Raw genomic sequence first — 25,960 nt, forward strand, 5'->3', positions numbered from 1 at the left:
ATCTGGACAATCATGAAGATGTTGTGAATGAGGAGGCAGTAAGGCTTGAAGATTTGGTGTCCTCGCATCTTACTTCGTAACTTTCATCCTGTCAATGCTATGTCGCATCTTGCTTTAATTATATATCTCTGTCCATTCTGCACCTGTGCACACTGAATTGCAAGAGATCACAATGCTCAGGAGACAAGAAATCATGATCTGTTTCATAGTGTACATTGCAGAAACACAGTGCAAGAGATTGCAATGTTCTGATTCATCTGTGTCGCAAAAGATGAGAAATGGTAATGCCACTTTATAGCATACATAACTTCTGATTAACTTACTACCATTTTATAGCATACATTACTTCTGATTTGCAGTTTGCACATCTGCAGTCTCACTGTAGTCTCCCTCTAGTCAGCATTGATCTATCTGTCACTGACAGGCTGAACCACGGCTGTAAGTACCATTCACAGTGCACATTTGCAAAATTGAGTGATAACGAAACTACTAGTAACCAACTTACATCACACTGTACATCTCTCATCTCACCTCTCGACTGCACTCAGTTCATTGTTTTTCACTGCTCCATATAAAACCAATGTCATCTATGTCACCTCGCTCATTCCCTGCTGATCTTGATCCTGTCCATAATCGTCTGGATTACCTTGATTTGCAAGGTGAAATCGTAAGTCCGTCATTTAAATTATTTGAACTACTACTGAATCTGTGCTTTTCAAGAAAGATCACTTTGATATAAAGCTATCCGTAGCATTCAAGTTCTTGAAGAAACCGGGACACTTCTGCACATTCCCTACCATCACCACTACGGCTTTATCTTCTATTCGCCTTGAGCCTGAGCCTGAGGTTGCGGCAGTGACAATCATGCATGACATCTTGCTTAATCACATTGCACCGCTTGTCCATCAGCGCTGGTTCTGCTGGGATGCAGTCAACCTACCTACAAAAATGCTTCAAAGTATGTATAATTCACTCGCAGCTTCTTTGTTTTAACAGTCGTGTGGGGGATAGCATCACCGGATGAAAGTTCTCCCACCCCCTCTTCCAAACATGTTCAACCAGACCACTTCTTGCTTCCCGATCCCTTGAACTTAATTGATGCTCATCAGTCTCCCAACAACAGTATCACATCTTTTGCATCTGAGTCATTTGACTTGCCATCCTCGTGGTCTGATACCATCGGTTCTGGTGACTCCACTTTCCCTACTTTTGGCAGCCCAAACTTTACATCTACCCCACTCCCTCAACCACCTGCACTTCCTGCATCCATGGCGAGTGGGGTCACAAAGCTGGCGCCCTACACGACATGTACAGCCTAACGAGACTACTTCAAGAAGGCATCACAACGCTAGTGCCTCAGTGAAACATGGCACTCAAGACGACACTGATTATCGTGTCCATATATTGCCAGGCAATGCAAGTCCCTTCATGATACCATCACGACCTTTCATCTTAGCAGCCAAGCCACCACCACCACCACGACCTTTTGTCTTAGCGAAACTACCTCCCACATCCCCCAATATACATAAACCAGCGGTTGAACCAACTTCTTCTGATGCGACGGCAAATGCGGTGCAAATGAAAACCGTGATGCATGGCCACAAGAATGGGGTTTCGGTGACTAACCACATTTACCTTGTGACATCTGATCCAGGTTCTGTTCGGTTAACTTGGGATGTGGGTTACAACCGTATCTGTGATGACATCAAGAACGCACTTTCTGGCCTTTCCCTTCACCACAGTACGATGAACAAGATCTGGTCCTGCATCCGGCAGGTTGAGGGATACAAAGCAAACAGCTGGAAAGCCATACTTGTGAAGCTGGATATCCCAGAGGAACGTCATTATGATGTGATCAGGATCATGGCTAATGCAAGTTGCGACCGTCAGCTTGGTGCGTTCTGCCCATTTGACAAATGTGGGGGGGGGACGGAGTTGGATAAGATGGAGGCTGCTGGCATTTCTTGCCGCCCCATTTGGATTTTGGTGGGCTGTTCAAATTGAAGACATTGTCGTCATCATGACGACCGACTGACTCATCGATACGCAGGTCTTCCATATCATCAGCAAGGGGGTTATCGTTGTCGTCATCCATTCCGGGAAAGTCTGAAAGTGTCGGAGGGCCTGGGGAGTATGTGTTGCGGCTTTGTGACTGACCACCTTGGGGAGAGAGGTCATAATTCCAGCGTTGTGGAGAGCCAGAAGTGCTGGTTGCTTGAACACTCTGTGGAGGGGGGGCAAAGTTGAATTGGGGAGTGGGGAGAGAGCCAGTGACACCACCAGTATAAGCACCTTGGGGAGGGAGGCCAAAATTCCAGTGCTGCAGAGAGCCAGAAGCATTCCCTGGTTGGGCATTTTGTGGGAGGGGGAAGTTGAATTGGGGAGCAGGAACACCGCCAGGGTGGGCGCTTTGGGGAGAGATGTAACTCCACTGTGGGTGGGAACCAGTGACGCTGCCTGGTTGACCACCTTGGTGAGGGGGAGCGAAGTCGAATTGATGGGGGGCAAACTGCAAAGGTGGGGGATGGGGAGGGGGAGGGTAGTTGAATTGTGGGACGCCTGTTCCACTACAAGTGGCAGTGCTGGTGGAAGGGATGTTACATTGCGGGGGGGATGAACAGAGCTGCCTGCAGGACGGGTGAGGGCGAAAAGATCACCCGTGTGGTCGGTGCCTGGCTTCGATGAAGTCATTTTGGCAGCAAATGATGGGTTGGAGCCCCAGATTTTATGGAGATCGTCGTACCAGGGGAATTCTTTCTGGACTTTGTTACGAACTAGGTGAGTTCAGACGTATGGCTACTCGATAAGAGTAATCGGCCAAGGTCGGTTCAAGGCTTCGGCGTATACCGAAGTTCAGTGGTTTCACTAAGACAAGTCTAGGAGAGTGTCCTTGACTTGAATCTCGTTCAATACGACTTAAGATTGGAGGTCTTAAGCGAAGGAAGTTCCAGGTAAAACCTAGTAAGATTAAAGTAAAGAACTACATAGTACAGGACGAGTTTATATAGTGAATGGTAACGACTTTAGGGCTGGCACGATGAGATAAAATGAGTCAGAGATAAGACGAGTCAGAGATAAGACGAGAATAGATCACCTAGCGACAGCAAGATGTGATCATGATGTAATACAATGATGTAAGGAAAAGAAAATGAATAGGGGCGTACTTGACTGTAACAGACTTTGGCTGTGAATTTTATTAGTAGAATTGAATAAACGTGAGTAACAGACTCACCATGTAGATTTTCCGCAGTACCCGCATTGAGGGGCACAATCCCTGCACTGGTCAATTCAAACTCGTTGCGGTAGTCACAGTCGGAGACTTCAAATAACATGATTAGCATCTACAGTCTGATAACCAAAGGATCACTTACACTGTTATACAGTTGGACACAGAGTCACGGAACCTGGTCCAATTGGCAGCATATTGGCCTATACTTTATCGCCGCTGAAAATCACTTCTGCTATCACCTGTCATATACCATATATCCGGTTACAGATCCGATGATCTGGATCTCAGATCCGATCCAGATCCGATGAACATATCCATCGTCCGGTCCACAGATCCGCTTTGATTCTTATTTCATTTCCTGTTCATATAACTCTAACTATCGTTCATCTCCTTTCGGTATTCCTGTACACCGGTATACCGGTTATCCTTTACTTCCGCTTTGCTTACTGATCCGCTATGCTTACTGATCCGCTACACTTATGAATCCGCTTTTACTTGTACTTCATTCCCGGTTCATGATTCGTGATCCATCCAACTTACCAATACGCTCCACTTAGACTTTGCTTATACTTTCGTACATAGCCTCGCACCTTTGCTTATTGATCATTCCGTTAGCTATCCGTAGTATATAAACCTTTGTATATGCGCTGTAGTAGATCAGTTCGAATATCATCTTAGATTGCACTCATTCCGTCTGGACTCTAAGTCCCTCCGTTATCCATCCGGACTTGAGTACGCTACTCTTGTCTACTCCGAGACTTAGGATAGATTCCTATAGTCTACATATCTGCCTCTGTCTTCGGACAGTCCTCACCCGTTAGTTTCTAGTCCGGATCCGATCCGGATTAGCCGTTACTCTATACGTTCGATATCCGGAAGTCTTAACGGATCCATTGCAATACTTATCCGTTGCAATACAAGACTTATCCGTTACGATACTTATCCGTCTCACTAGACGCGATACTTTAGCTCTCTGAAATAAGGGGCAAGACTCGGGAAAGGGGCACAGCGCACGAGCTGAGGCCGAAGCCTTCGGATCCGATACTACTTGAGTACGGTCTTAACATCACCGCATGGATTGCGTTCTTGTCTTTGCCCAATGGAGGACCCTCGATGTTAGGATCACTAGGTTTCTTCCCCTCGCTAGAGAATAGGACGCAACAATCCGCCATATTGTTGACGAGGTAATCGACCAGCTTGTTGGTACGTTGGACATCTGCCTGCCAACTGATGCTTGTCTCAGCGGTATCTCCATCTCCTTTGGAATGCCTGGACTTTCCTCTTCCACGGATGGAGGATGGGACTGGAGGGGGATTCATGGCCTTCCACTTGGCCTGGTGGTGGATTGGGGAGAGGTTCTGCGAACCCTGCAGTTGTGCAGAACGACACAGTCGTGGTCATAGGGCAGGCATATACTTTTAAGCTCCGACATCATGCCGGAGTACGCCGTATAGTTGAGTAAGCTAACTTCAGAGAAAATCAAGCCTTATGTTAACTACCAGCAGGACATTTTACCCGACCTTTACCGAGCTTACCGAGATTTTAGGAAATCACCTTGAGCGCCATTATTGACCAAATTTTGGTGAAAAATCCATTAACTCCGGCCCTAAACATGTTTGTCATGTCTGTTTGTGGTGTTTATTTCACACGATTCTGAACGCTCGTTCCGTCTGCACACATTGATCTGATTTCCTAGTCTTTGTCTACTTATGTCTATGTCTTCTTATAAAGTCCTCGGATCTTTCGCCAACATTCCTGCTGTTATTCGTGTCAATGATACAAGTCTTGAATCGACTGTGTCGTTGTCTTTTCTGCATGATTGCAATGCAATGTGCCGTGAACTGTCGCCAATCATCATGGAGTGGCTGTAGAGACCACTCTTGGGCTGGTGCACATTCCTACTGTGGACGGTTGGTACAATTACTGACACCTGTACCTGTAGTATTGAAGCTTAAAAATATCAGATTAGACACCAACCTTGATGCACAAACGACTCTAAACCTTCAAGAGTGAAGCATCAAGTTAGAGACACTGCCTACCCTACTAATCCCTCCTACCATGAAGCATCAACCTAGAGACAAGGCTCCCACCCCTCATTGATGAAGCATCAACCTAGAGACAAGGCTCCTGCCCCTTGTTGATGAAGCATCAACCGAGATGTCTGATGGTCCCTTGCTGACGGTCCCTTGTTGATGGTCCCTTGTTGATGGTCCCTCATTGATGAAGCATCAAGTCCCATCCATCGTTGATGCTTCTCCCACAGGAAGGTGCTACCCCGATCAATGAGAACAAACATTATTTCCTTATTCAGTCAACACACGCTATGAACAGGGCAAAAACAAAAGCTGCACTATGACACCGGCAGAGATATTGCAGGTAACGTGGACTGGAGAAGAGCTGGAACGACACTCCACATCTTCTCGAATCGGTCCCGCATAGCCCTTCAAAGAGCGGCCTGGCATTTTGCATATCCCTGGATCCCTTCCTGTTCAGGTGCGGGTAGGACAGTCCTCCGATTTGCCTGCTCCTCCCACCACCCTGCGTGCCACGAAAGAAAGCTTGCTACATGCTGCATCTCCTCTTGCAGGAGCTCGACTTCTTCAGCCCAACGATTGGCTCGCACTCTCGATTTGCACCATTCAATATGCAATGCTGCCTGGTACGTCAGGACAGCTCCTCTGTACAATAAATAATGCAAATGTGTACCTTCTGATAAAACAGCCTCGCCATCTTCTCCCATTGCAGCCACCCCACGAGCCTTCCAGATCCACAAAAGTGTGCGGTTACCTTCAGATTGGCTAATATCTCCCTCTGACATCCCGCGAACATCAGCCGCCAGCAACTCGGGCAATTCTACCTCCCAGTTCAGTTTGTCCAGGACTGCTGACAGTGTCTTGACTGCCGCCCAGGCCCTGCGATACCAAGCAGCAGCTGTCCTGATGGTCTGCTCCACTTTTCCAAGCACAGCAGATGCCCTGGTATTGGCCCGTTGCCCAGTGAATGTAGGTGTCCTTGAATTTGTAGAGATGTGCATGAAGACGAAGTTGCCGGTGAACATCATCAAGAGCTTCATGTGCCTGAGCACGCCGCAACTCCCATTCATACTCACAAAGCTGTGTCACACAATATCTCAGCTGCCTCCTTCAGCTTTGATGGTAGCCAAAGTTTGATTTCATAGGCCTTCTCCTCGCGAGCTGACTGTGCTTCTGCCATTTCAGATGCTCGCAGGCGGCCGACGGCGGGCATGTAGAGCAGTTGGACATTGCACCACTGCTCTATCTTGCGCAGCAGTGCATTTGAACGCTCTTGTAGCTTTGTCAGCTGCAAGTCTGTCGGATGGCCACTCAGAGCGTTATAATCTTGCTGCAGGCGAAATCTGTAGATCATTTTATTAGAAAGTACTAATTAAAATACTTCGACAAACTTACTGTTGTTCCTCAAGGTCCATTCCCGATGAAATGAGTATGCTGGGTGACACCTCCATGTGTAGTGAATTGTTGAAACCTTTTTCAAGGTCTTCGGCTTCCTGTTGAGAGAGTCTAAGGCGCATAGCAGCCTGCGTCAAGGCTATATATGATCAATAAACGTAATAGTCTACAGCGTAAATCACACCTACTGATGGTCGTTATTTCGATGGGGTTTTTGTTGGAAGCATTGCCCTCCCAGTTCTCAATAACTTCTTTCCACTGCGCCACCTCACCTGGTCGTTCTTCCATGAGTGTAAGGTGAAAGTCATCAAAATCTTGTTGGTGTCAGTCACGTTCGGGAATTGCAGTCTTCATTTTACTCAGTAAACTGACACCTAAGGGTTTTCTTGGTTATTTAGGTTGGGTGCGCAGAAGTAAATAACACATACCGAAGTTCGTAACCTTCTTCCAATTGTAGTCACCAAAATGATCATCCAGTGTATCGCGACGAGCCCCAGGACCCATCTCTCGTGTACTTGTGGCCACGGGATTGATATTGGCCCAACCTCATTCTGGAGCCTCGCCATACGTGCGCCCCATTCCCTTGGTGAAATTGTGTGAAAATGTTATCTGACATGCAGTGATGTGGGCGGGCAAGTGGAATTTTGGAACAAGAAAGGTCATGATTTTACCGTCATGCGCAAAGTGCATGCGTGATGGGTATTTCGACATCCGGCCCCATAGGTTTTTGCTCCACTGGCAAGTGATATCATAAGAAACATTCAATACAACGATATCTTCAGAATGTTGCGTGGTCGAGAAGAATAGGTAATCCATATTGATATACCTGTTTCAATAAATCAGCGGGAAACATTTCACATCATTGAATACATACTTTTCGCCCTTCTGAAGGTCACCCACTCCACACAGCCGCTTGAAGTTGTGACAAGAACAATCCACAGTCCCAGCTCCAGTTGCAGCCAATCCTCGCGAGTTCTTCGTTTCAGCAAGATTCACGGCATTGTGACTAGCGCACGTGCTTTTCTAGACCAGACATTTGAGTAATTGTATTGAAAAAAATAACACTAACATACCTCTTGTGGTACCATTCCAACATTGGTCAGGAATCCTTTGGATCCAGTCTCATCGACGAAATAAGCCCATCCTCTACTCAAACCAGGGTCAATCCTGTCTGAGGAAACATTCTTGCGTGCCAAGCGGAAATTTGCATCAATGGCCAGAAATTGTGCATACAGCCACCTGCAGGCATAAGTAAGCTAATCAAGCAAGGACGTTAACACATACCGTTTGTCCGGAAGTGCTGCTTTCCAGTCTTCTGGTAAGTTCTTGCCTGGGTGGGGGCATGCAGGACAAACCACAGCACATGAGCCCTGTTCAGTTGCATTGATGCCAGCAGGATCATGACCTCAGCCGAATCACTTCAAGAGCTTAAGATTACGCCATTGTTTGATCATGCGCAAAAGACTGTCATAACAATCCTAAGGAATACATAGTTAGCGAACCACACTTGCATCGAGACACACTACTATTTACCTTGCATGGCTTGATGCCTGTATTATCGGTAAGACGCGCCAGGGTTTGCCAATATTCGAAGGCAGAGGCTTTGGACTCGAACGTAAGCATGTGGAAATGCTCTAGAAGATGGAACGTCGCCGCTGATTTAGGATCTATGCTGGTCGCAGGATACCAGCGAGCTTGCAGGATTTGGTTAATGTGACTTAGTGCACTCTCACATGCACAAAAATCTAAGGCGAGTTTGTGGATACCATTAATGTCAAGAATGATAAAATCATCATCATAGGCACATGAATGGTTGAAACATCGCTCACCAACCGGGTGGCCAAGCTGGACACGGAGTCCAAGATACTTGGGTGTGGTATCCTCAAAGAAAGAACCATTCCAGAACTTGAAGGGTGATTAGTACACAACTATAGAATTGTAAAATAGGGTACATACTTCGATCTTGTGCAAAGGGTTTTCACGGTGCCTGTTGACGATACACTCTTGACAGTAGAGCTCTGTCCCAAAACAATCCCGGCAACGATATCCAGGCTCAGATTCACATTCGCTGTGCCCTTGGCAAGTTTCCCTGGATGCGTAGTCCCCACGTCCTTCGAGTCTGATAAACTCAAGAAGATAGTTTTCGTGCTCATGAAGCCAGAGAGCCATTGTGCGGTCCTGTACAGTTGAAGTTAAACTAAGATATCATACGGTAAAAATGTATCATACACCAGTTGACCTGAGACGTTTCTTTGGCACAACAGTAGACTCCTTCAAAAAATTCTCATATGCAGGATCCACCACATCATAGTCTATAAGTTCAATGTCAGTGTGCGTATGTGAATCAAACCCGAAATCTTCCATGATTATGTCGGATCCTGATGGTGGGTGAGAGGTGACTGAAGATGGCTCATGTTTAGCTACAAAGAATTCCGTTTCAGAGGCTATGTTGCCAGAAGATGTACGAGTGAAGCAAGAATGTTTGTGGTAAAGCCTGCGCTCCTTGGCTACACAGATTTGGGCTTGCTGATGCTGATCATTGATAGACCAATTTTGCTTGAGCTTGTCCAATGTGTGTCGTTTTTACTAACCATGGTGTGAGGCAATAGACACTGCGTGACAGCACAATCATCAATGCGATCACGTGGTACATATACTTAACAGCTTACAGAGCTAAGCAATACAGAGTCCAGACTCCAGACACTGCACGACAGCAACACAATCACATGGTACATAGCACATACAAGACACTGCACGACAGCAACATGACCACATGGTACATAGCACATACATAATGTAAGGACACGGTGATTTCGAACTTAAGGGAGTAGTTACAGAGACACTAATATCTGTTAGTTATAATTTTAATGCCCTCTGCCACACCAACTGATCAGACATGAGAGCTTCAAAGTACGTATCTGGGCTATCATCCATTAATGAGAGTGCTTCGTCCCATACATCGCAATGCAGCTCCACTGCATCAACAGCAGCTGCAGACCTTGAGATAAGATGGCATGTACATGCACCTTCTGCATGTAGAGCGCCTGCAAGCACCTCCCTGGCCTCTGAAAGGAGTTCTTGCGCCTCTGCTACTATGCGTTCATAAGTTGGTCTTACAACCTGCCAACCTTCGTCATCCACCTTGTGGACAAGCATAAGGCCCTGTGACTGGAGAACAGTGTATTGAGAATGGCCCGGCTGATAGCCAAGGTTGAGCCATATCAAATCTAGTTGTGCTAGAAAATGTTGTGTAGCCTGTCTCATGGTTTATCTGGTCAGTGTGAAGTGTAAATTTGATAGTATATGGTGTACACACCACAGTAGCTCCCAGATGCTTGCGCCAACAAGTCCTAGACTTCAAGCGCTCATCAAGCTTGTGCCTACGTGAAATACTGTCATACCTACTTACTGAAATTTAGACTTGGGAGGCTTACCTTTCATAACACCTGCGCTTGAATTTCAGTCAGGCATCGTGACGTTGTTGCCCGTTCTTATACTTCAGTGGCATGAAGTCGAGGAAGAAATCCCAGAGAGGAGTGTAATGACTTGAGTATTGTAGCACTATAACAGTGCTTGTGGTCGACAAAAGAGTACGGCCAGGCATGTGACTTCCGTTACTCCATACTTAGTCTGACTTAAGGCTAAAAGCATTCATTACTGAGCGCACGAGCACTTCGGGACACATGAAACTGCACATTTACTCAACAAATACTCTCAGCCACGGCAGTGTGGATGCTGCCATCGTTGTCATCATTCCTCTCGTTAAATAGCCCATCATGTATATCTGTTGAATTCAACCCAATCACAAATTATCGGCGGTATTATTTTGAACAAACTGTTGACGTTGGTCATTTTTCAGGTTGTATTGATCACAACAGTAATGTCATTGATAGCATTGGCAAGAAAGTGACATGGCTATATGTAAATTACTCAAACCCAGTAGGTACGTAGGTACACATAGGTCAAACGATAAATCATTCTACTACAATAGCGCTGCTAGGAGATGATCCATCATTCTGTGTAGTGGGTGTACGTGCTAAAATGAAAAATCAGGATCAGAACTTCGCGAAGAGGAAATCACTCACCGGTGGTACCAGGCTGGGATTCAGTTGTGCAAGGTTCACCAGAAATTTCAGCATGGCAGACATAACATTGGCGGCGGTGGGCACGGAAAACGCAAGCAGGGCAACGGTCTGTGTGAGGAGAAGGCAGTTCGGCAGCAGAGTTGTTGTGCGCTTGGAAGATTTCTGTGTAGATAATATGGAACGTTGATTATCAAGGAAAAGAATCAGAATTTACTCACCATCCTGATCCCTGATGAGTTGCAGAGCGGCAGCAAGCTCGTTGATAGTGAAGGTTAGTGGTTCCACCGAGGATGGAGTGCACGGCTGGATGCAGACCGTACAAGTACAAGTTGAATCGGTCATTTGAAAATGAATACGTGTTACTGCTAAATGGGGGTGAGGACGTCTTGACAGCGGTAGCTTTTCATTTTGGGTTTGTCATGGTTTATATATATGTATACAATATGAAATATAACTCCGACACTATGTACTATAGAAATAAAGGAACATGATTGGTCCCTCATAGATGGCTGAACCTTATTTTGAGGCTTGACTGTATGTTTAGTTTGGTCAAATGCGCCTGAACTACCTGAAAATCTTACAGCCGGCCCACCAGAAGCAAAACAAAAGTAAGCTGTGTCTAAAATCATCCAATTCAGTTGCTGAGATCGATTACGGCACTTTAAAGCTTTCCAGCCGACTTACCGGACGCAGACCAAAAAAAGACAAGGTAAGCGGTGACGGCACGCCTTTAATATGCTGTCATTGATCACGCTACAATTATTATGACAGATGGTTGGATGTCACTGGACAAGCACTGAACAAAGGAATTACCTTGAGTCTCAATTCAGCGAGTTCCTGAAACAGCAGCTTCAGGGTACTTTATTGAACTTCTGGTCTAACGTTAGCGCAGAGTTCTTACAGCGATGGCCCGAAATCAATGTGCTGTACCCAGACAGGACACCTTCGGAGCTTAGCGAGGCTGAGAATATGGAACTGGGAAAGGCGATTGAGGCACGCAAGAAGGTTAATAACGATGAATTTGATGTTTGACTCAAAGAAACGCTCATTTCAAAAACAGCAACTCAAAAATTGGTTCAATTATAGATCTCACAAAAGTGGTCGGTCACAACTCAATGCAATGACGAAATCGATTACCAAGATGATCGGTAACAAGGCAAAAGGAACTCGGGTTCATACTGAGGTGGAAATATTTTCCAAAATGAACTATGACACTACTGTATGGTCGGAGATCAAGGAGAAAATCGAGTGTGGCTTGCTCGTAACTAAGAACGAGAAATTGATGGCAGTCAGGGAGTCGACGAAAGCAGCATATGAGGCCGCGCCGTTAGAAATTCAGTTATTATGCAAGGCAAAGGCTGCCAAAGAACGTGAAGCCAAGGCTTCTACCATCCTCTCCGAAGCTGTGGCAACCAGAACACCTACCAACGCGCAGTATGCAAAGTGAGTGAAATTTGTCTGTCTCTATGTCTTGCTCACACTATCATATTAATCAGGGCGCTAGAGGAGTGTATTAACCCAATATCACAATTTTTTGATGCGGTGAGATAGCTAACAGGTTGGGAGTGGACAGTCATTGGTGGAGGCCCTGATCCTCGCCTCGGGGGCATGCTTAATGTATCGAGGTATGTAGGTTCTGATATGCACATTCCCCGTTCTTAATGCTAATTGTTTTTAGCTACCACACAGGTGTGAATCAAGCTGGCCTTGCGTGGAAGCAGGCAACTTCGAATTTCACGGACAAGCATCTCAACCCATACCTAAGCTATCTTGGGACAGTTTTTAGTATGTATGTTTCTTTCTTTTAAAGGCTTATTGACTAATGAAATGTACAGCCGAGGATGACAGGAAGAAGCATGCATTGGACTACGTGCTCCCTGCATTTCTGTCGACGTCATCGGTACCTCCTTTGGCACCTCCTTTGCCTGATACTCCCATCACATTGTGGAGGAAGGACTTCAAATTTTGGAATACAATGAGTAATTCGACCCTGATGACATCTCCCACTGCGCCTTTGACAGTGCCAACGTTCAACTTTGACGGCTGTTCTTTCACCACTCCTGGCATCACACGGGAAGTTCCAGTCCCTCACAATGTACTTACTGCAGCAGCGCCTACCACAGCAGCGCCTACCTCAGAAGTGCCTATCTCAGTAGCGCCTACCCCAGCAGTGCCTACCTCACAAGCGCCTACCTCACAAGCGCCTACCCCAGCAGTGCCTACCCCAGCAGCACCTACCCCAGTAGCACCTACCCCAACAGCACCTACCCCCCCCAGCAGCACTTAGTCCAGCAGCGCCTACCCCAGCAGCACTTACCCATCCGCGGCCTACCCAATCTTCTACTAACCCATCCCCCTCAGTCAATATCCCTCTCCGGAAGACAGGTCGGGTTTGTCAGGAGTCAACACGCATGGCACAAGCGAACATGATAGGTGAGAGTGCGAAGAGACTTAGGACAGGCAAGGTGGAGAATGCCACTCAAAAGAAGTATGTGCTTTTCCTGTTGCCGTTAGACTTGGACAGTGCTAATTTTATGACAGGAAACGCAAATCCGGCGCCTGAGTTGCCTGCCCATCAATATTTTGTAGCAATGCTTTCATTATACCAGTCCATACATACTGCACGTATTGTAATACCCCTTTGGGGCACAATCGACTCATTAATACACATTGATTCCTTGCCTATAATTCTCCGGATATGAGAGTATTTTCAGCATCTGACTTAGTGAAAATTTAATGTGCACAAGTAAGTTCATTGTCTATCATGTGCACAGTGCTGGACTTGTATATATGTGCTGGACTTGACAACATTTCATGCGCACAGCGCTGTATACACGTTTGTACATACTATGGATGGGACTTAGTGGTATTTCAAGTAGGAATGGCAAATCGTGATTCTCATTCGGCGTCACAGTGATGGACTTGGTGAGAAAAATTACACTGGTAGCTAGACGGGTCGAGAACTGTCGAGAAGGGGGAGAAAGGTTGGGGATGGAGGCAATAAGCCTGAAAAAGCCGAGGACGGAACCCAGGAAGGGATGTACCTGCTAATTAGGGTGAAACAAAAGATCTGGGAAGGGGCGTACCTGCTCAAAATGGGTGAAACAAGAAATCTGAAGTGTCGTGGGAAAGCATGATATTTCAGCACAGAGATGCAAAGAAGCCGGGAAGGCGTACCTGTTCAAAATGAGTGAAACAAAAGATCTGAAGCATCGTGGGAAAGTGTGATGCTTCAACATAGACAGCCGGGAAGGACATACCTGCTCAAAATGGGTGAAACAAAGCATCATAGGAGAGTGTGAAGCTTCAGCGAGAAATGTGGCAAAGAAGCCAGGAAGGTGTACCTGCCCAAAATGGGCGAAACAAGGCATCATGGGAAGGGGTGGAGCTTCAGCGCAGAGATGCAGAGAAGCCAGCAAGGGCATACCTGTTCAAAATGGGCATTGTTCCTGACGTCTGTAGTTTGATGCTTCATGAAGCATCAAACTACAGATATCAATGCCCATTTTGAACAGGTATGCCCTTGCTGGCTTCTCTGCATCTCTGCGCTGAAGCCCCACACTTTCCCATGATGCCATGTTTCGCCCAAAAATGGGCATTGTTCCTGATGTCTGTAGCTTGATGCTTCATGAAGCATCAAGCTACAGACGTCAAGAAGCCAGCAAGAGTGTACCTGTTCAAAATGGGTATTGTTCCTGACGTCTGTAGCTTGATGCTTCATGAAGCATCAAGCTACAGACATCAAGGAACTAGACACATTGTGCATCACAGCCTATGTCTTACCAGACTTATTGATGCTTCAATCTGACAGTATAGCCTGTTACTGACAGACCTTTCGACCCTTCAACCCATCTATCTGAGCGGATGCGATGTCAAGCTTGGTCGTGGTTGGCTCACATCTGTGAATGCGAAGTTCAACATTGACGGGTCTTGGCTCCAAAGGCCTTTCAGAAACAGATGTCGGTCGACTTTCTGGTGGTCATAGTTGGAATTTTCAGCTTGAACGTATGTGTATTAGTGCTAATCATTCACACATGTCTGAATGACTGTTTATAGAGAATCTTTGCTCTCCATCGTCTTCTATTGTTACAGACTGAGAAAAAGTTTCAGCTACCCAAGTGGGATCCTGTTTAGCTACCCAAGCGTGTTGTTACTGTTGATAATTTTTTGGGGGCTATGAAAAATTGTCCAGAACAGCTTTGAATGAATTGGCAGTTGCTCATGGCCTTCAGGTATTCTCAAAATCATCTGTGGAAGATCTATGACAAGCTATATCTTAACACCTAAGTACAGGTTCTTGTGGATCTCCTTCATCACGATTGTTCGAGGGGTATGAATCCATGCGTCGAGGCCTTGACGTGTCTTATGATGATAATCAGGCCGTGCTTTCTGTGAGGATAGCGTTCGGACAAAAGTACAAGGGAAGGAAAGGGAAAGAGAAAGAAAAAATGGACTGACCGACTCTTCCGTTTCGCGACTCGCCTGATCACTCACCTCCATCTCACGACTCATCTAGGTTGACTTGCACCTTTCACCGTCCACTGTATTTGTAGCATTGGCCTCCGTCTCGTTGTAGCACTCGCCTCCCATCAGCAAACCCAGGGTCCTCTGTACAACCCTGGACAGTGCTGGACAGAGCCACAGAGCCCACAGAGAGGGTTCTCTCTGTGCAGCTCTGTACAGAGTCGTACAGTGTAATGTATGATACTGTACAGAGCTGCACAGAGCGGTACAGAGTGTTAGCTACACTGAGCAAAACAATACAGAGCATTGGGTAGGCCAGACAGGAATACTGCAGAATGCTCACAGCATCACTACAGAAAGTGCACAGTAATTGAAACCAAACAAATCATGATGTCATTGCGTCATACTACAATCAGGTATCCTACAAAAATGCTAAAAACACGATCAGTCCAGTTGGAGTTTCAAGCCCCAGTCATGGCGCCTGTTTGGATCATTGCGAGTCAGGATTCTGCATAGCCGTCAGAAAATGATACAAATGATAAAAAAAGCTTCACAATACCCTGCAGTACGAGCCCATTTCTTTCTGGCGGCCCGGCATTTCTTTGCATGATAGTGGTCCTTCTGCACATCATGGTAGAGCTGAATGACGCTGTCGTAGATGGGTTGATATAAATCGGCGACGAATTTCATTTGCTTGTAAGTACCGGTCTTGTACTCGTCGATAGCGGCAGCAAGCTAGTTAGAGATGAATGAGCGAAGACGATTATCCGAGCCTGAGATCACATACCGCAGTCGCTGCAAGTGCAACGGCACCTTCGGGGACAGCATCGGCGAACAAGTCTGGAAATGACTTCGCGGAGCGCGTTCTCACCCTTTGTAAAAATAGGACATACAAAAGCTGCCCAGGGCCTCGTTTGCAAGATTATTGGTCCTGCCCTAATACACACCGCGTGAGTCAGTAAGTGCGGGGCTATTTCTCATTAACCTGCCTGTGCATCTACTCCATCCCGTAGGAAAGCACCATTCTGCAACAATGTTTTGACGTTGTCACGCACCTCCCGCTCATAGTCGTCTTCTCGTCGTCAACATCGGGTGGAAGAATTTCGTAATGTGCCCAGAACAATCGGACGCGCAGCCTTTTTCATTTCGGAACGCATAGTAGCGCGATCGTCCCATAGCTAAAATAATTGTTAGCGTGGATCCGACCAGAGTAAGAACACAAATACAGGACTGCCATATCAGATTTATATTCATCCCAGTATCCGTCCGTCAAACACCAACACCCTGGGATCCAAAGTCTTCGAGTGTTTCTAAGAGATATTCAATACCCTTGGTTTTGAGAAAATCACTGCGCTTTGACGCTGTGCTAGTGAGCAAGCCTAGGCGTGATTTCTTCTTTGTGGCCTCTAGTAAATCCTTCCAAGAAGGAGGATAGAAGCGAATGTTCTGCGCAGTTGCTTTGATCATCCGCGTTCTCTTGCGTGGTACTACCCCCCACCTCCTCTTCAGAAGAAGATTGAGCTGAATCTTGAGTAGTAGCGCGACGACGCAAAGTCTCGAGCTCATCCAGGTCAGGCATGCGAGGGGCGACAGTTCTTTGCGCGATGGTCTTGGAGGACATCTCGGGCATTGTGTGAGCTGTCGGCGACTCGTGAGCGTGCACGAGTGAATTCATCTGCATAAGGCAAGTGGGCAAGTTCAGTAGCATGATGGACACATGCATGGGTATCTCTTACCATCGTTGCTATCTTTCGGGGTGTCATGATCCTGGTGGGGGTCGTCAACAAAACTGTCACATCATCCTGGTCTACACCCAGATTATCAACATCAACATCTGGTCCGCCTCCCCACTATCACCATCATTGCCATGGTTCCCCCTGCACATCATTAGTTCTAGCATCCGAGTTGTCCAGATCAGAATTGTTAGCATCCACATCGTGATCTGTCCCGAGTCGTAGCCCTCATCGCCATGTAGAGGAGCCTCGGCATCTGAAATATTCATCCGTGATGGACGAGTGTAATTCGGATTCCAGGTCAGTGGGCGGATTGCTGTCACTGGTGACGGTGGTGTCGAGGGACTGTGTTTGGACACCGGTGGTTTACGACTAGCATTACAGTGAGGACGTGGATCGTTGCGTTTCTGTGAATGAGCACCAGCGGGGGTGTGTTCAAGAGGGACAGGTTTGGATGCTGGTAGGGCATGGCTAGTATCTGACTTGGAATGATGACGCAGATTGTCGTGTTTCGCGAATGGGCGCCAGTGAGGTGCGTTTGGGGTGTTAGGCTGGGAGGATCCTGATGGTGTACTGTTGAACCTAGAGAGAGCCACGGATGAAATGGCATTCGGAGGGTCGCAGGTGGAGGTGGGACAAAGCCAAACCTTGAGTCGGGACTACGAGGATGCGAAGTGGGCTTGTCCTCAGCAACACGCTGTGGTAAGTTGGAGCTTGAAAGATGTCGTTCAGTCTTCTCATTGCCTTGATGTCTTAGTCGCCTTGATTGGTCTTGCCCTGGTTTGCGTATAGGTGCCTACGGCAGCCATGACATTACTGGTTGGCTGTCTATCATCTCCTGAGCGGGGTTTTTTCTTCACTGGACGTTGTCTATTCATCTGTGAGGACTCGAGCTTTTGAAGTTGGGTGAGGCGTCCACCTTGACCCATGTTACTTCGCTTAGAGCGACGGAGGTCATCTGCAGTGCTACATATCAGTTTTGTTATATAGAAATCAGTGTACTCACCAAGATCAGGTACTATGGTCTTGCGTTTGCCTGCCATCAAACGTTGAACATGAACCCGAAGACAAGAAGTATAACATTCCATGTACTAGTAAGTACTACTTATTTGAACTCCGCGCGGTAGTGCGGAAAATGGCGCTGGGGGGTACTAGGTACAACAAGAAATAGAACAAAATGGTCATGATGAAGTGTAGTGAGCAGTGAAAGATATACGTCTTACAGGGAGCCAAGTTCCATCCCCCTCACCAAGACCTAGACATTTGAATCATCACTACTCAGTCCAGAGGAAGACTCAGTTCCAGGTGTTGCTAGTTCCGAGGAGGAAACAGTCTCGTCACTTGTGTCGGAGACGTATGCAGAGCTGATTGAAGATTTGGCGTTCTCTTGGTTGTCCGCCTGGACATGTCCAGAGGATAATGCCCTCCTGATCGAGGCCTGGTATTCTCATCTGTGGTAGGATTGTCCACACGACGACGTTTCGTACCAGAGAATTGGCGACGGGTACCAATCGCAGTAGCGGGCGTGGGCAGTTTCATAAACGGCAACTGACATGGAGGAACTGTCAAGCTCCCAATTGAATGTAAGTGCGCTGGGAGTGAGGAGATGCCTATGATTTACGCTGGGTTCGATTAAGTCAAGGTGCTGCTCATTGTGGCTTCACGAGATCCAAGCCATGGTTCAATGCGTCAGTCACATTGTCCATGTCAATATTCGGAAAAAAGTGTCTGCAAAGATACTACTTGTCAGCATAAATATTCTTATCATTGCAACATTAGACTCACGCCGTGCGCCGTGGGAGAGCAGCCAAGTCAATCCGCTGATTCCCCAGACTTCACCCACACAAAATAATCGACAGACTCAATATCAATCCACTCATGCCCCATTGCTATTACTGGCCCAAATAACTTGTCGGAGTGCCATTCAGGTGCGAACTCACTGTAAGTCCGCCACCGATCCCTCTTCACGTGTCTGATTCCAAGTAACGAGTTTGCTGCGGGGGAGGCATATTTCTCTTCTTTGACCAAGATCATAAGAATGAGGAGCTCTTCGTGCGATAGAAGAGTATCCTCCATTTTCGTCATGATGGCAACCCGAGACTGAGTGAATCCAGATTCGGCCATCCAGAGAAGTTGCGTCTCAGCGGCTGTCGTGGTTGTGGGTTTCATGGTCACCTGCATGTCGGGTATAGTGAAGCGGTGTTCGGAGTACATCCGACTATTGGTTAAGACGGAGGTCTTCAAGAGGGTTCGGTTGTACTGAATGCTGTGAAGATGTCGGTGAAATGCGGGGCTTGAGCGAGGTATCTAAACTCCATGAGGGCCCGAATAGCAGATATGAAGTCGGCAGGGGCAGCACCAGCAATCACGCCAACGATATACGGTTGAACGTTGCGATGGTCTCGCCCGGTGGCTTGCTTCAAAGCGGAGATTCCCTCCTTGAATGCACGGTAACCAGTGCACACCTGGAGGAGCGCAAACGAAAATCAATTTCCTGCGAGCCAACCACTGTTGTGCACCAGAGACGATCATGGTCCCAGAACATTTTATGGAGATGGTGAAGTAGTTCTGGAGTGAGGAAGGAGGAAGGGATTTGCGGTAAGCCAATTCCTCCAGAATGGCAAGTCAACACCGTTTAGATTGTAGCGTTTGCATGCCTCGAAGAACAGGATGAGATCGGAAGGTGAGATAGATGTTATAATCGCTGCAATGTTGGCAAGGGGTTGATGATCCATCACGAGGAGGGTGTCGGATTGGGTCTCCAAAGTCTTCACGGGTAGCCATAGTGACAGGCGATGAGTTCATAGTGGCGCATGCAATTACAAGTTCCTCCGGAGTATCTGCGACATAAGCAACGAGGGGGTGAAGCAATACCTGCTAAAACCCCGTGGATCACTCATCATAACGCCAAGACGGGCAGCCTGCTTCAATGGCTCAACAACGAGGTCGATACATTGGTGAAGTAAACACGGTCTGCGAGAACCCCATGCATGCGCTTGTTCCTGTGCAAGAACTTTGCAACAGGAAGCAAAGCAAGTGGGATATACTGCATGTAAGGAGCCTTTGGCACGCACTCCAGGATCAATATTGGCGAGACTAACAAGAAGTGGATGCGTGTAACGGTTGCCAGCGATGTTGCTGACCTTGGTCTTGTCCGAGGAGAGGACTACACCAAGGAGGGATGCACCTTCAGGTAGGTCTTTCTGTGGTCTTGTTAGTTATACAGAACGAGGAATCAAGACACGAGACCTTACCTGAAGGTTCCAAGCATGATCGCCTGTCATGAAACCATGATAAACTCGAACCGCACGTTCGGCAGACTCGTAAACCTTGCATGGGATGAAATCAAAGCTGGCAGCCAACAGTGGGTGACTGGAGAAGTGACTGCAAGCACTCGATTGCGTCCCGATAAAATATTTGAAGGGTTTTTGTCGTTGGAAACTCGGTAGTGATTTTTTGATACTTCCATTGAGGGGGAGCTGGGAGCAATTCAACACGTCCTCGGAGTTCTCGCGAAGAGCGAAATGACACGGGAGTGTTTTGGTCTGAACATAAGTTTAGACGAAGAAATTTAGAGGATAGATGAACTCACAAATTCAAGATTGAGGTACTCGTCGATTTCGGCCATGCTAAGATCGGACCGAAGAATATACGATGCCATCTCCCAGTCCGGTTTGCTAGCGAAAGGAAAGTATTGGTTTTGCTCCCTCTCTGCCAGCATATTCATCCTCGTTGAATTGGTCCATGAAAGTCTTCCCAACACCCCACGTCTTGCCTGCACCGTCATAAAACTCCACTTCTTCACCGTAATCTGCCTGCGAGCCTGAAGACCCATACTCCGCTCCAGTGTCTGCATCAACTCCATGGTCCATATACTCCGGGTCAAAGGTCGGGTCCGTGTCGTTGTGGAGAGGAAATTGAGGACTTGGAGCTTGTGCTGGTCTTAAGATGCGAACTAGGTTACCATCCCACTTGTAACAGTGAGAGAAGGCTGATTCAGGTGTTGCAGAAAGCGTCCCTCATTCTTAAAACGCTTGCTGCAGGAGGGGCAGCGCATATCGAAGGTGCGAAGTAAGTCATTGAACTCATTTGGATTCAATATTGTCCCGGCAATTTCCGGGACGACGCAAACTGTAACTACAATGTCGAAGTGTCGTTCAAGCTATGCCTCACCATCTCAATCATCTCAATCCCCGTATTCGCTATGTCGAGGCCAACAAATCTCAGATTCTGTAACTCCTTCCGACATCTCAGATGCTACATCTGACTCCTCGGAAGTGTATAATATGGTGAGTTATGGGCTGGATTCTAACACTTGCCCTTGAATCAGTTTTATCTACAGTACATACGCCGCTACCCAAATGAACCATTTGACGCTTACATGGACTCAATGCCGGAGACTTCAGAGGAAGCATCTTACCTGCTCGAGATGGCACGAGCTGATCTCGAAGTTCGACGTCTCGAGAAGGACCTTGCTGAGCGGCTTCTTCATCAATTTCGCATGCGCAACACCACCTACGACTTCGAGCGAAGAGGGCAAAGAGAAATTTTGGAGATGCGGAAGCTAATGTAGGGCGCACACGCGCTCTCGTGGTGAGGTGCGGGTTTGTCTGCTCAGAGCGGTCCCTTTGGTCTCCTCGTCCAAATCCACCATCAAGTCTGTAAGCGAATTCGTTCTTAAAATCGGTATGCAGTCGCTGATGAGTACAGCTGATTAGAATATCTGTCTGTTGGATGTTGCATTGTGACCATAGCCTTGTACTGTGTACATGATTGTCAATACATATACGCATTGCACATTTTATATTTTAGCTATCTGTTGAAGTACTTTATTAAATGAATATAAGTTGTCACGCTGTGAAATGCATTCTCCGAGATCTCGTGTTTTGATGAAGACCAGCAAGATATTGATATTAATCTATAATTTACATCACATTTTATCGCCTGACCCTGTGCACTGTGCGAGACTGTGCCGCACTGTCACTCTGTGCGCTCTGTGCGCTGTACCACTGTGGGGCTGTGCTAGTTGTGTCGCTGTGGGAATCTTGTATCCAAAACCGGTAGTTGCTGATGGCACAGATCCCATAAAGGTATGATTACGCATGCTAGGTTCAGGTTTATCCCGATTAGCAGTGTACTAGTTTTGTTCGTCGTATTACACGAGAGTTAAACTTCAAATTTAAGCACACACATAAAATATGATTATATTTCTAATTGTCATTGACGTATAGTCGGTGGGAACATGGTTGCAGATACTTGATATTTTGCATTCCGCACAAAACACCGCCAACATTTAAAGTTATATGTCCCTCTTTATGTTAGTTTAAATTTTAAATTTATCTTAACATTCAGTACCACATAAAAACCTCTCCTAAACATTGATAACCCCGATGTGTGAATCGAGCTCGCTTTGTCTTTTTAATATTGTACTCCCTGATCGATGATCATGGTATGGTCCTTTGGACGTCGCAGATGCAAGCAGGGAAGTGACAAAGAGACATCGAGTTATCTTTTGGCTGCTGCGGTGTGATATAAAACAAGATTCATAACGAACAAAGACGTGTAAGTTCTATATCACTTTGTCTAGTACCTTTGTCTTCGCATATAATCTTTTATCGATCTTACTTACCAACTACAACTAGGGAAACCATCGCCTCGGCGATTTCCTGATGCCATTACAGCGGTGACGCGCATGCTGCTGTGTCGGATAATCGAGCCGGGCTTGTTACGGTGGAATTAAATTAATTGGCCAAACACGATGTTTTCAGGTCCATCGACAACGTTACCGTATAACGAAGAACCGTCGGTCCGTCTGCCAGCTCAGTGGGACATTGGAAGGCGGCCAGCCACGTCAATCGAACCGTTGAATACGTATTCCATGGCTTGGTCAATGCCGATCTCATTATGTGTAAGTACTACAAATGCGCATGAAATAGAGAAATCCTTTCGAGTGCCACCCTGACGGTGTGTTGTGCACTGACGATGAAGCTCGTCGCTCTGCTTCTGCTGCCCTTCGCGGTTGCTCTCGCTAGCACTGTACCCTTTAAGGGCTGTCATCAAAAGGTGAAAGAGAATATCCATGGTCCACCCAGTGGGTGGTACAAGCATGCTCCCGCACAAAAGCACTACATACTCGAGCTCAAGATCGCTCTCCCTCAGCCCAAGTTCCCGGAACTTGAGCAGCACCTCTGGGAGATAAGCGATCCAAGTCACGCACGTTATGGGGCATACTTGTCGAAGCAAGAGACAGAAGCACTCATGACTCCCTACCCTGAGACTCTGGACGTCGTCGGCGAATGGCTTGCCTTACACGGTCTGACAGAAGAAGATGTTATCCGTTCATCTGCACGCGATTGGGTTACTATTCGTGTCCCAGTCGGTCTCGCAGAAGAGATGCTGGATACTGTGAGCAAGGCGATGTCGCCTTCGGAGATTACGGTTCATTAACCAGTCGATGTCTAGACTTATCATGTTTACAAGCACGCTGAGACCGGCGAGAGTATCGTCCGGACCACGAGCTACAGTCTCCCTGACATCTTGCACCATCACGTTGATTTTATTCAGCCTACGACCATGTTCGCTCGTTTCAAGGCGTTCAAGAGCACGATGCACTGGGCTAACCAGGCGCAGCCTGTGGTCTCGAGCCCGCCGGGCGGAACGATCACAGGGCCTGCGGGCAATCCCGTTGATGCGAGCTGCAACTACACGATCACCCTTTCTTGTTTGAGGCAGTTGTATAATGCAGAGAGGTATAAAACAACTGCCACAAACTGCAACAAACTGGGTATCACTGGTTTTATTGGCCAGTATGCCAATAATAAGGACCTTCAACAATTCTACCAAGACCAAAATCCTTCTGCTTACGGTTCAAAGTACACTTTGGTTTCCATCAACGGTGGGTTGCAATCCGGGCACCGTCCATAGTAATATTATTCATTTGCTTCACAGGCGGAAAAGACAACCAGAGTTATGATGCGGCAGGAGATGAAGCCGACCTTGACACTCAGTTTGGTTTCGGACTCACATGGCCCACTCCCGGAACGTTCTACACAACTGGTGGCGAGCCCCCTTACATCCCCGACTTGCTAACGCCGAATAATACAAACGAGCCATACACATACGTGCGCTCAAGCCATCACGATTGCAGTTTAATGTATTGATGACTACAATCTTCAGTGGCTTGAGCACGTACTTTCACAGGATGATATTCCTCAAACGATCTCTACCAGTTATGGTGATGATGAACAGACTGTCCCGTATACCTACGCGATCCGTGTTTGCGCTGGTATGGCGGCTCTCGGTGCTCGCGGAGTCTCTTTGTTGTTCTCCTCTGGTGATAATGGTGTTGGTGATTCGAATAGCAATCCTGCCACGCAGATATGTAAATCCAATGACGGGCGTAACGTTACACAATTCCTGCCGACGTTCCCCGCTTCCTGTCCATAGTGAGTGATCTCTATAACCGAGGAGCACAACAGCCAATTTTTCGACCAAAAGCGTGACTTCTGTTGGTGGTACTGTCAACATCCCAGAGACTGCCGCATCCTTCTCCAGCGGTGGATTCAGCAACTATGTAAGTAATCTCTGCCTCACATAAAAAACCTTCTGACCCATCCATTATGTATAAGTTTGCTCGTCCTGCGTACCAGGAGGCTGCTGTCTCTGTGTACTTGGCGATGCTCGCTCCCGGCACCTACGAAGGTCTCTACAACCCGTAAGTCACCACAAACTGGTGAACGCGCTATGCACAATTGACCCACCATCTCCAGCACCGGACGTGTACGTTGACTCTTCAACTTGCAAATATCTTATGGCAACTATATTTCTAGGCATTTCCTGACGTGGCAGCACAATCAGAATACTTCTCCACCATTTCGAGGCCAGAGGAGTCCAGCCGGTGGTACATCCTGTGCTGCGCCCACATTTGCCGCATTTGTATCCATGCTGAATGATGCACGCATCAATGCTCAAAAGACTCCTCTTGGTTTTCTGAACCCATTCTTATATTCCACTGGCTACACAGCATTAAACGACATCACTGATGGGAACAACCCAGGATGTGGAACTCTGGGCTTCAATGTAGGTTATGTCTGTACGTTTCAAGTCACATTACTAATGTGATACCTGTGTGCAGGCCACTGTTGGATGGGATCCTGGTAGGTTCATGAAGGCAAACGAATTTATGATATGTCTACATGCTGATCACATCTGTAGTCACTGGATACGGCACACCCAACTTCGAGAAATTGAAGGAATTGGTCTTGGCCATGCCTTGAAATATATACGCACTAAATCCATATTGGTAGACAGGATCTACAATGCACGCACGTGCTTCGCATACATTCACTCCTGCAGGCCTTCAGGACAGTTTTATATAAGTGGGAAGACTACGTACTGAGCGATTCAAGGCAGTGACCATGCTAGTGGACAAAAAACTGCACCTTATGGGAAGAACTCATGATTTATCGAAGATTTGAAGATGAAACCGCTAGCAGCTTCAAAATCAATGAGTAGTGACGGTATGCCGGACATTGCCGAAGTACTGTGGTCCGGGGGTAAAAGGCTTTACGTGCTAGCTTCGCGCGTGGATTGAATCGTCCTTGTCATGAACGTAGATCCGGCTACACTCCACGAGCGGTGGGGTTTCGTTCCATCTCCTGGCATGCAGTGCCAACTCGACCGGCGCAATATCATATTTTATACAGCATAAAGTTTTAGTCCCACGTCTACTATTCTACCACATGAAGGGCGCCTTTTGGACTTTGTCAACTCGCACACTTGAAACGTGAATCTTGAACCTAAACGGTCAATGGCCACGGTAACTGGGGATGAGATCATATCTACTTCGCCGGAACGATTCATCGCCTCTCTAAAAGGCTCAACGTGTTACAACATGAGTCTACGTGGCCCGAGCTTGCGACAGAACGGATTGGGCATGGGTGTTGACCTTATGTTGATGATGCCCTTCCAAGCTGGCCCTTTTCATTGATTAATATCATGTCTCGTGCCAGTAACTTCAGG

General features: G+C 47.0%; 10 protein-coding genes across 10 annotated transcripts; 4 read left to right on the forward strand and 6 right to left on the reverse strand.

Moving 5' to 3' along the window:
• Nucleotides 1-589: 589 nt before the first annotated feature.
• Nucleotides 590-1,319, forward strand: DFJ58DRAFT_735998 (uncharacterized protein; the record flags this gene model as incomplete). Its single annotated transcript, XM_041386728.1, has 3 exons — nt 590-667; nt 721-958; nt 1,012-1,319. 3 exons carry the CDS (start codon nt 590-592, stop codon nt 1,317-1,319), a joined length of 624 nt encoding a protein of 207 aa, XP_041236089.1.
• A 548-nt stretch (nt 1,320-1,867) lies between these two features.
• Nucleotides 1,868-4,548, reverse strand: DFJ58DRAFT_869462 (uncharacterized protein; the record flags this gene model as incomplete). The annotated part of the gene is made up of 2 exons (XM_041394269.1): nt 1,868-2,627; nt 4,244-4,548. The coding sequence occupies 2 exons, from the start codon at nt 4,546-4,548 to the stop codon at nt 1,868-1,870; spliced, it is 1,065 nt and encodes a 354-aa protein (XP_041236090.1).
• Nucleotides 4,549-5,672: 1,124 nt separating this feature from the next.
• Nucleotides 5,673-8,826, reverse strand: DFJ58DRAFT_869463 (uncharacterized protein; the record flags this gene model as incomplete). Its single annotated transcript, XM_041394270.1, has 13 exons — nt 5,673-5,881; nt 5,936-6,240; nt 6,339-6,605; nt 6,658-6,796; nt 6,846-6,971; nt 7,086-7,171; nt 7,226-7,483; nt 7,532-7,680; nt 7,731-7,896; nt 7,942-8,062; nt 8,096-8,135; nt 8,191-8,562; nt 8,614-8,826. 13 exons carry the CDS (start codon nt 8,824-8,826, stop codon nt 5,673-5,675), a joined length of 2,451 nt encoding a protein of 816 aa, XP_041236091.1.
• A 1,805-nt stretch (nt 8,827-10,631) lies between these two features.
• DFJ58DRAFT_736001 (uncharacterized protein) lies at nt 10,632-11,084 on the reverse strand (the record flags this gene model as incomplete). Its single annotated transcript, XM_041386729.1, has 3 exons — nt 10,632-10,693; nt 10,743-10,904; nt 10,961-11,084. The coding sequence occupies 3 exons, from the start codon at nt 11,082-11,084 to the stop codon at nt 10,632-10,634; spliced, it is 348 nt and encodes a 115-aa protein (XP_041236092.1).
• A 211-nt stretch (nt 11,085-11,295) lies between these two features.
• Nucleotides 11,296-13,029, forward strand: DFJ58DRAFT_847757 (uncharacterized protein; the record flags this gene model as incomplete). The annotated part of the gene is made up of 8 exons (XM_041393513.1): nt 11,296-11,350; nt 11,381-11,451; nt 11,514-11,747; nt 11,803-12,185; nt 12,239-12,252; nt 12,301-12,367; nt 12,421-12,527; nt 12,578-13,029. The coding sequence occupies 8 exons, from the start codon at nt 11,296-11,298 to the stop codon at nt 13,027-13,029; spliced, it is 1,383 nt and encodes a 460-aa protein (XP_041236093.1).
• A 525-nt stretch (nt 13,030-13,554) lies between these two features.
• On the reverse strand, nt 13,555-15,254 carry DFJ58DRAFT_847758 (uncharacterized protein; the record flags this gene model as incomplete). Its single annotated transcript, XM_041393514.1, has 12 exons — nt 13,555-13,568; nt 13,591-13,705; nt 13,829-13,855; nt 13,920-13,946; nt 14,003-14,086; nt 14,170-14,198; nt 14,233-14,359; nt 14,416-14,457; nt 14,575-14,598; nt 14,640-14,740; nt 15,026-15,131; nt 15,237-15,254. 12 exons carry the CDS (start codon nt 15,252-15,254, stop codon nt 13,555-13,557), a joined length of 714 nt encoding a protein of 237 aa, XP_041236094.1.
• Nucleotides 15,255-15,650: 396 nt separating this feature from the next.
• Nucleotides 15,651-17,982, reverse strand: DFJ58DRAFT_736003 (uncharacterized protein; the record flags this gene model as incomplete). Its single annotated transcript, XM_041386730.1, has 10 exons — nt 15,651-15,714; nt 15,766-15,941; nt 15,994-16,046; nt 16,100-16,142; nt 16,488-16,652; nt 16,705-16,881; nt 16,943-17,013; nt 17,064-17,598; nt 17,740-17,897; nt 17,946-17,982. The coding sequence occupies 10 exons, from the start codon at nt 17,980-17,982 to the stop codon at nt 15,651-15,653; spliced, it is 1,479 nt and encodes a 492-aa protein (XP_041236095.1).
• A 769-nt stretch (nt 17,983-18,751) lies between these two features.
• DFJ58DRAFT_736005 (uncharacterized protein) lies at nt 18,752-20,804 on the reverse strand (the record flags this gene model as incomplete). The annotated part of the gene is made up of 7 exons (XM_041386731.1): nt 18,752-19,205; nt 19,253-19,404; nt 19,466-19,549; nt 19,607-19,779; nt 19,824-20,142; nt 20,194-20,484; nt 20,532-20,804. The coding sequence occupies 7 exons, from the start codon at nt 20,802-20,804 to the stop codon at nt 18,752-18,754; spliced, it is 1,746 nt and encodes a 581-aa protein (XP_041236096.1).
• Nucleotides 20,805-21,081: 277 nt separating this feature from the next.
• Nucleotides 21,082-21,512, forward strand: DFJ58DRAFT_736006 (uncharacterized protein; the record flags this gene model as incomplete). The annotated part of the gene is made up of 2 exons (XM_041386732.1): nt 21,082-21,228; nt 21,282-21,512. The coding sequence occupies 2 exons, from the start codon at nt 21,082-21,084 to the stop codon at nt 21,510-21,512; spliced, it is 378 nt and encodes a 125-aa protein (XP_041236097.1).
• Nucleotides 21,513-22,817: 1,305 nt separating this feature from the next.
• DFJ58DRAFT_869466 (peptidase S8/S53 domain-containing protein) lies at nt 22,818-25,215 on the forward strand (the record flags this gene model as incomplete). Its single annotated transcript, XM_041394271.1, has 9 exons — nt 22,818-23,344; nt 23,402-23,834; nt 23,888-24,060; nt 24,116-24,384; nt 24,437-24,512; nt 24,568-24,653; nt 24,769-25,018; nt 25,074-25,095; nt 25,154-25,215. Exons 1-9 carry the CDS (start codon nt 22,922-22,924, stop codon nt 25,213-25,215), a joined length of 1,794 nt encoding a protein of 597 aa, XP_041236098.1. The 5' UTR covers nt 22,818-22,921.
• Between the last annotated feature and the right edge of the window lie 745 nt (nt 25,216-25,960).

Source organism: Suillus subalutaceus, assembly GCF_016647625.1.
Source record: "Suillus subalutaceus strain FC151 chromosome Unknown DFJ58scaffold_243, whole genome shotgun sequence".
NCBI lineage: Eukaryota > Fungi > Basidiomycota > Agaricomycetes > Boletales > Suillaceae > Suillus > Suillus subalutaceus.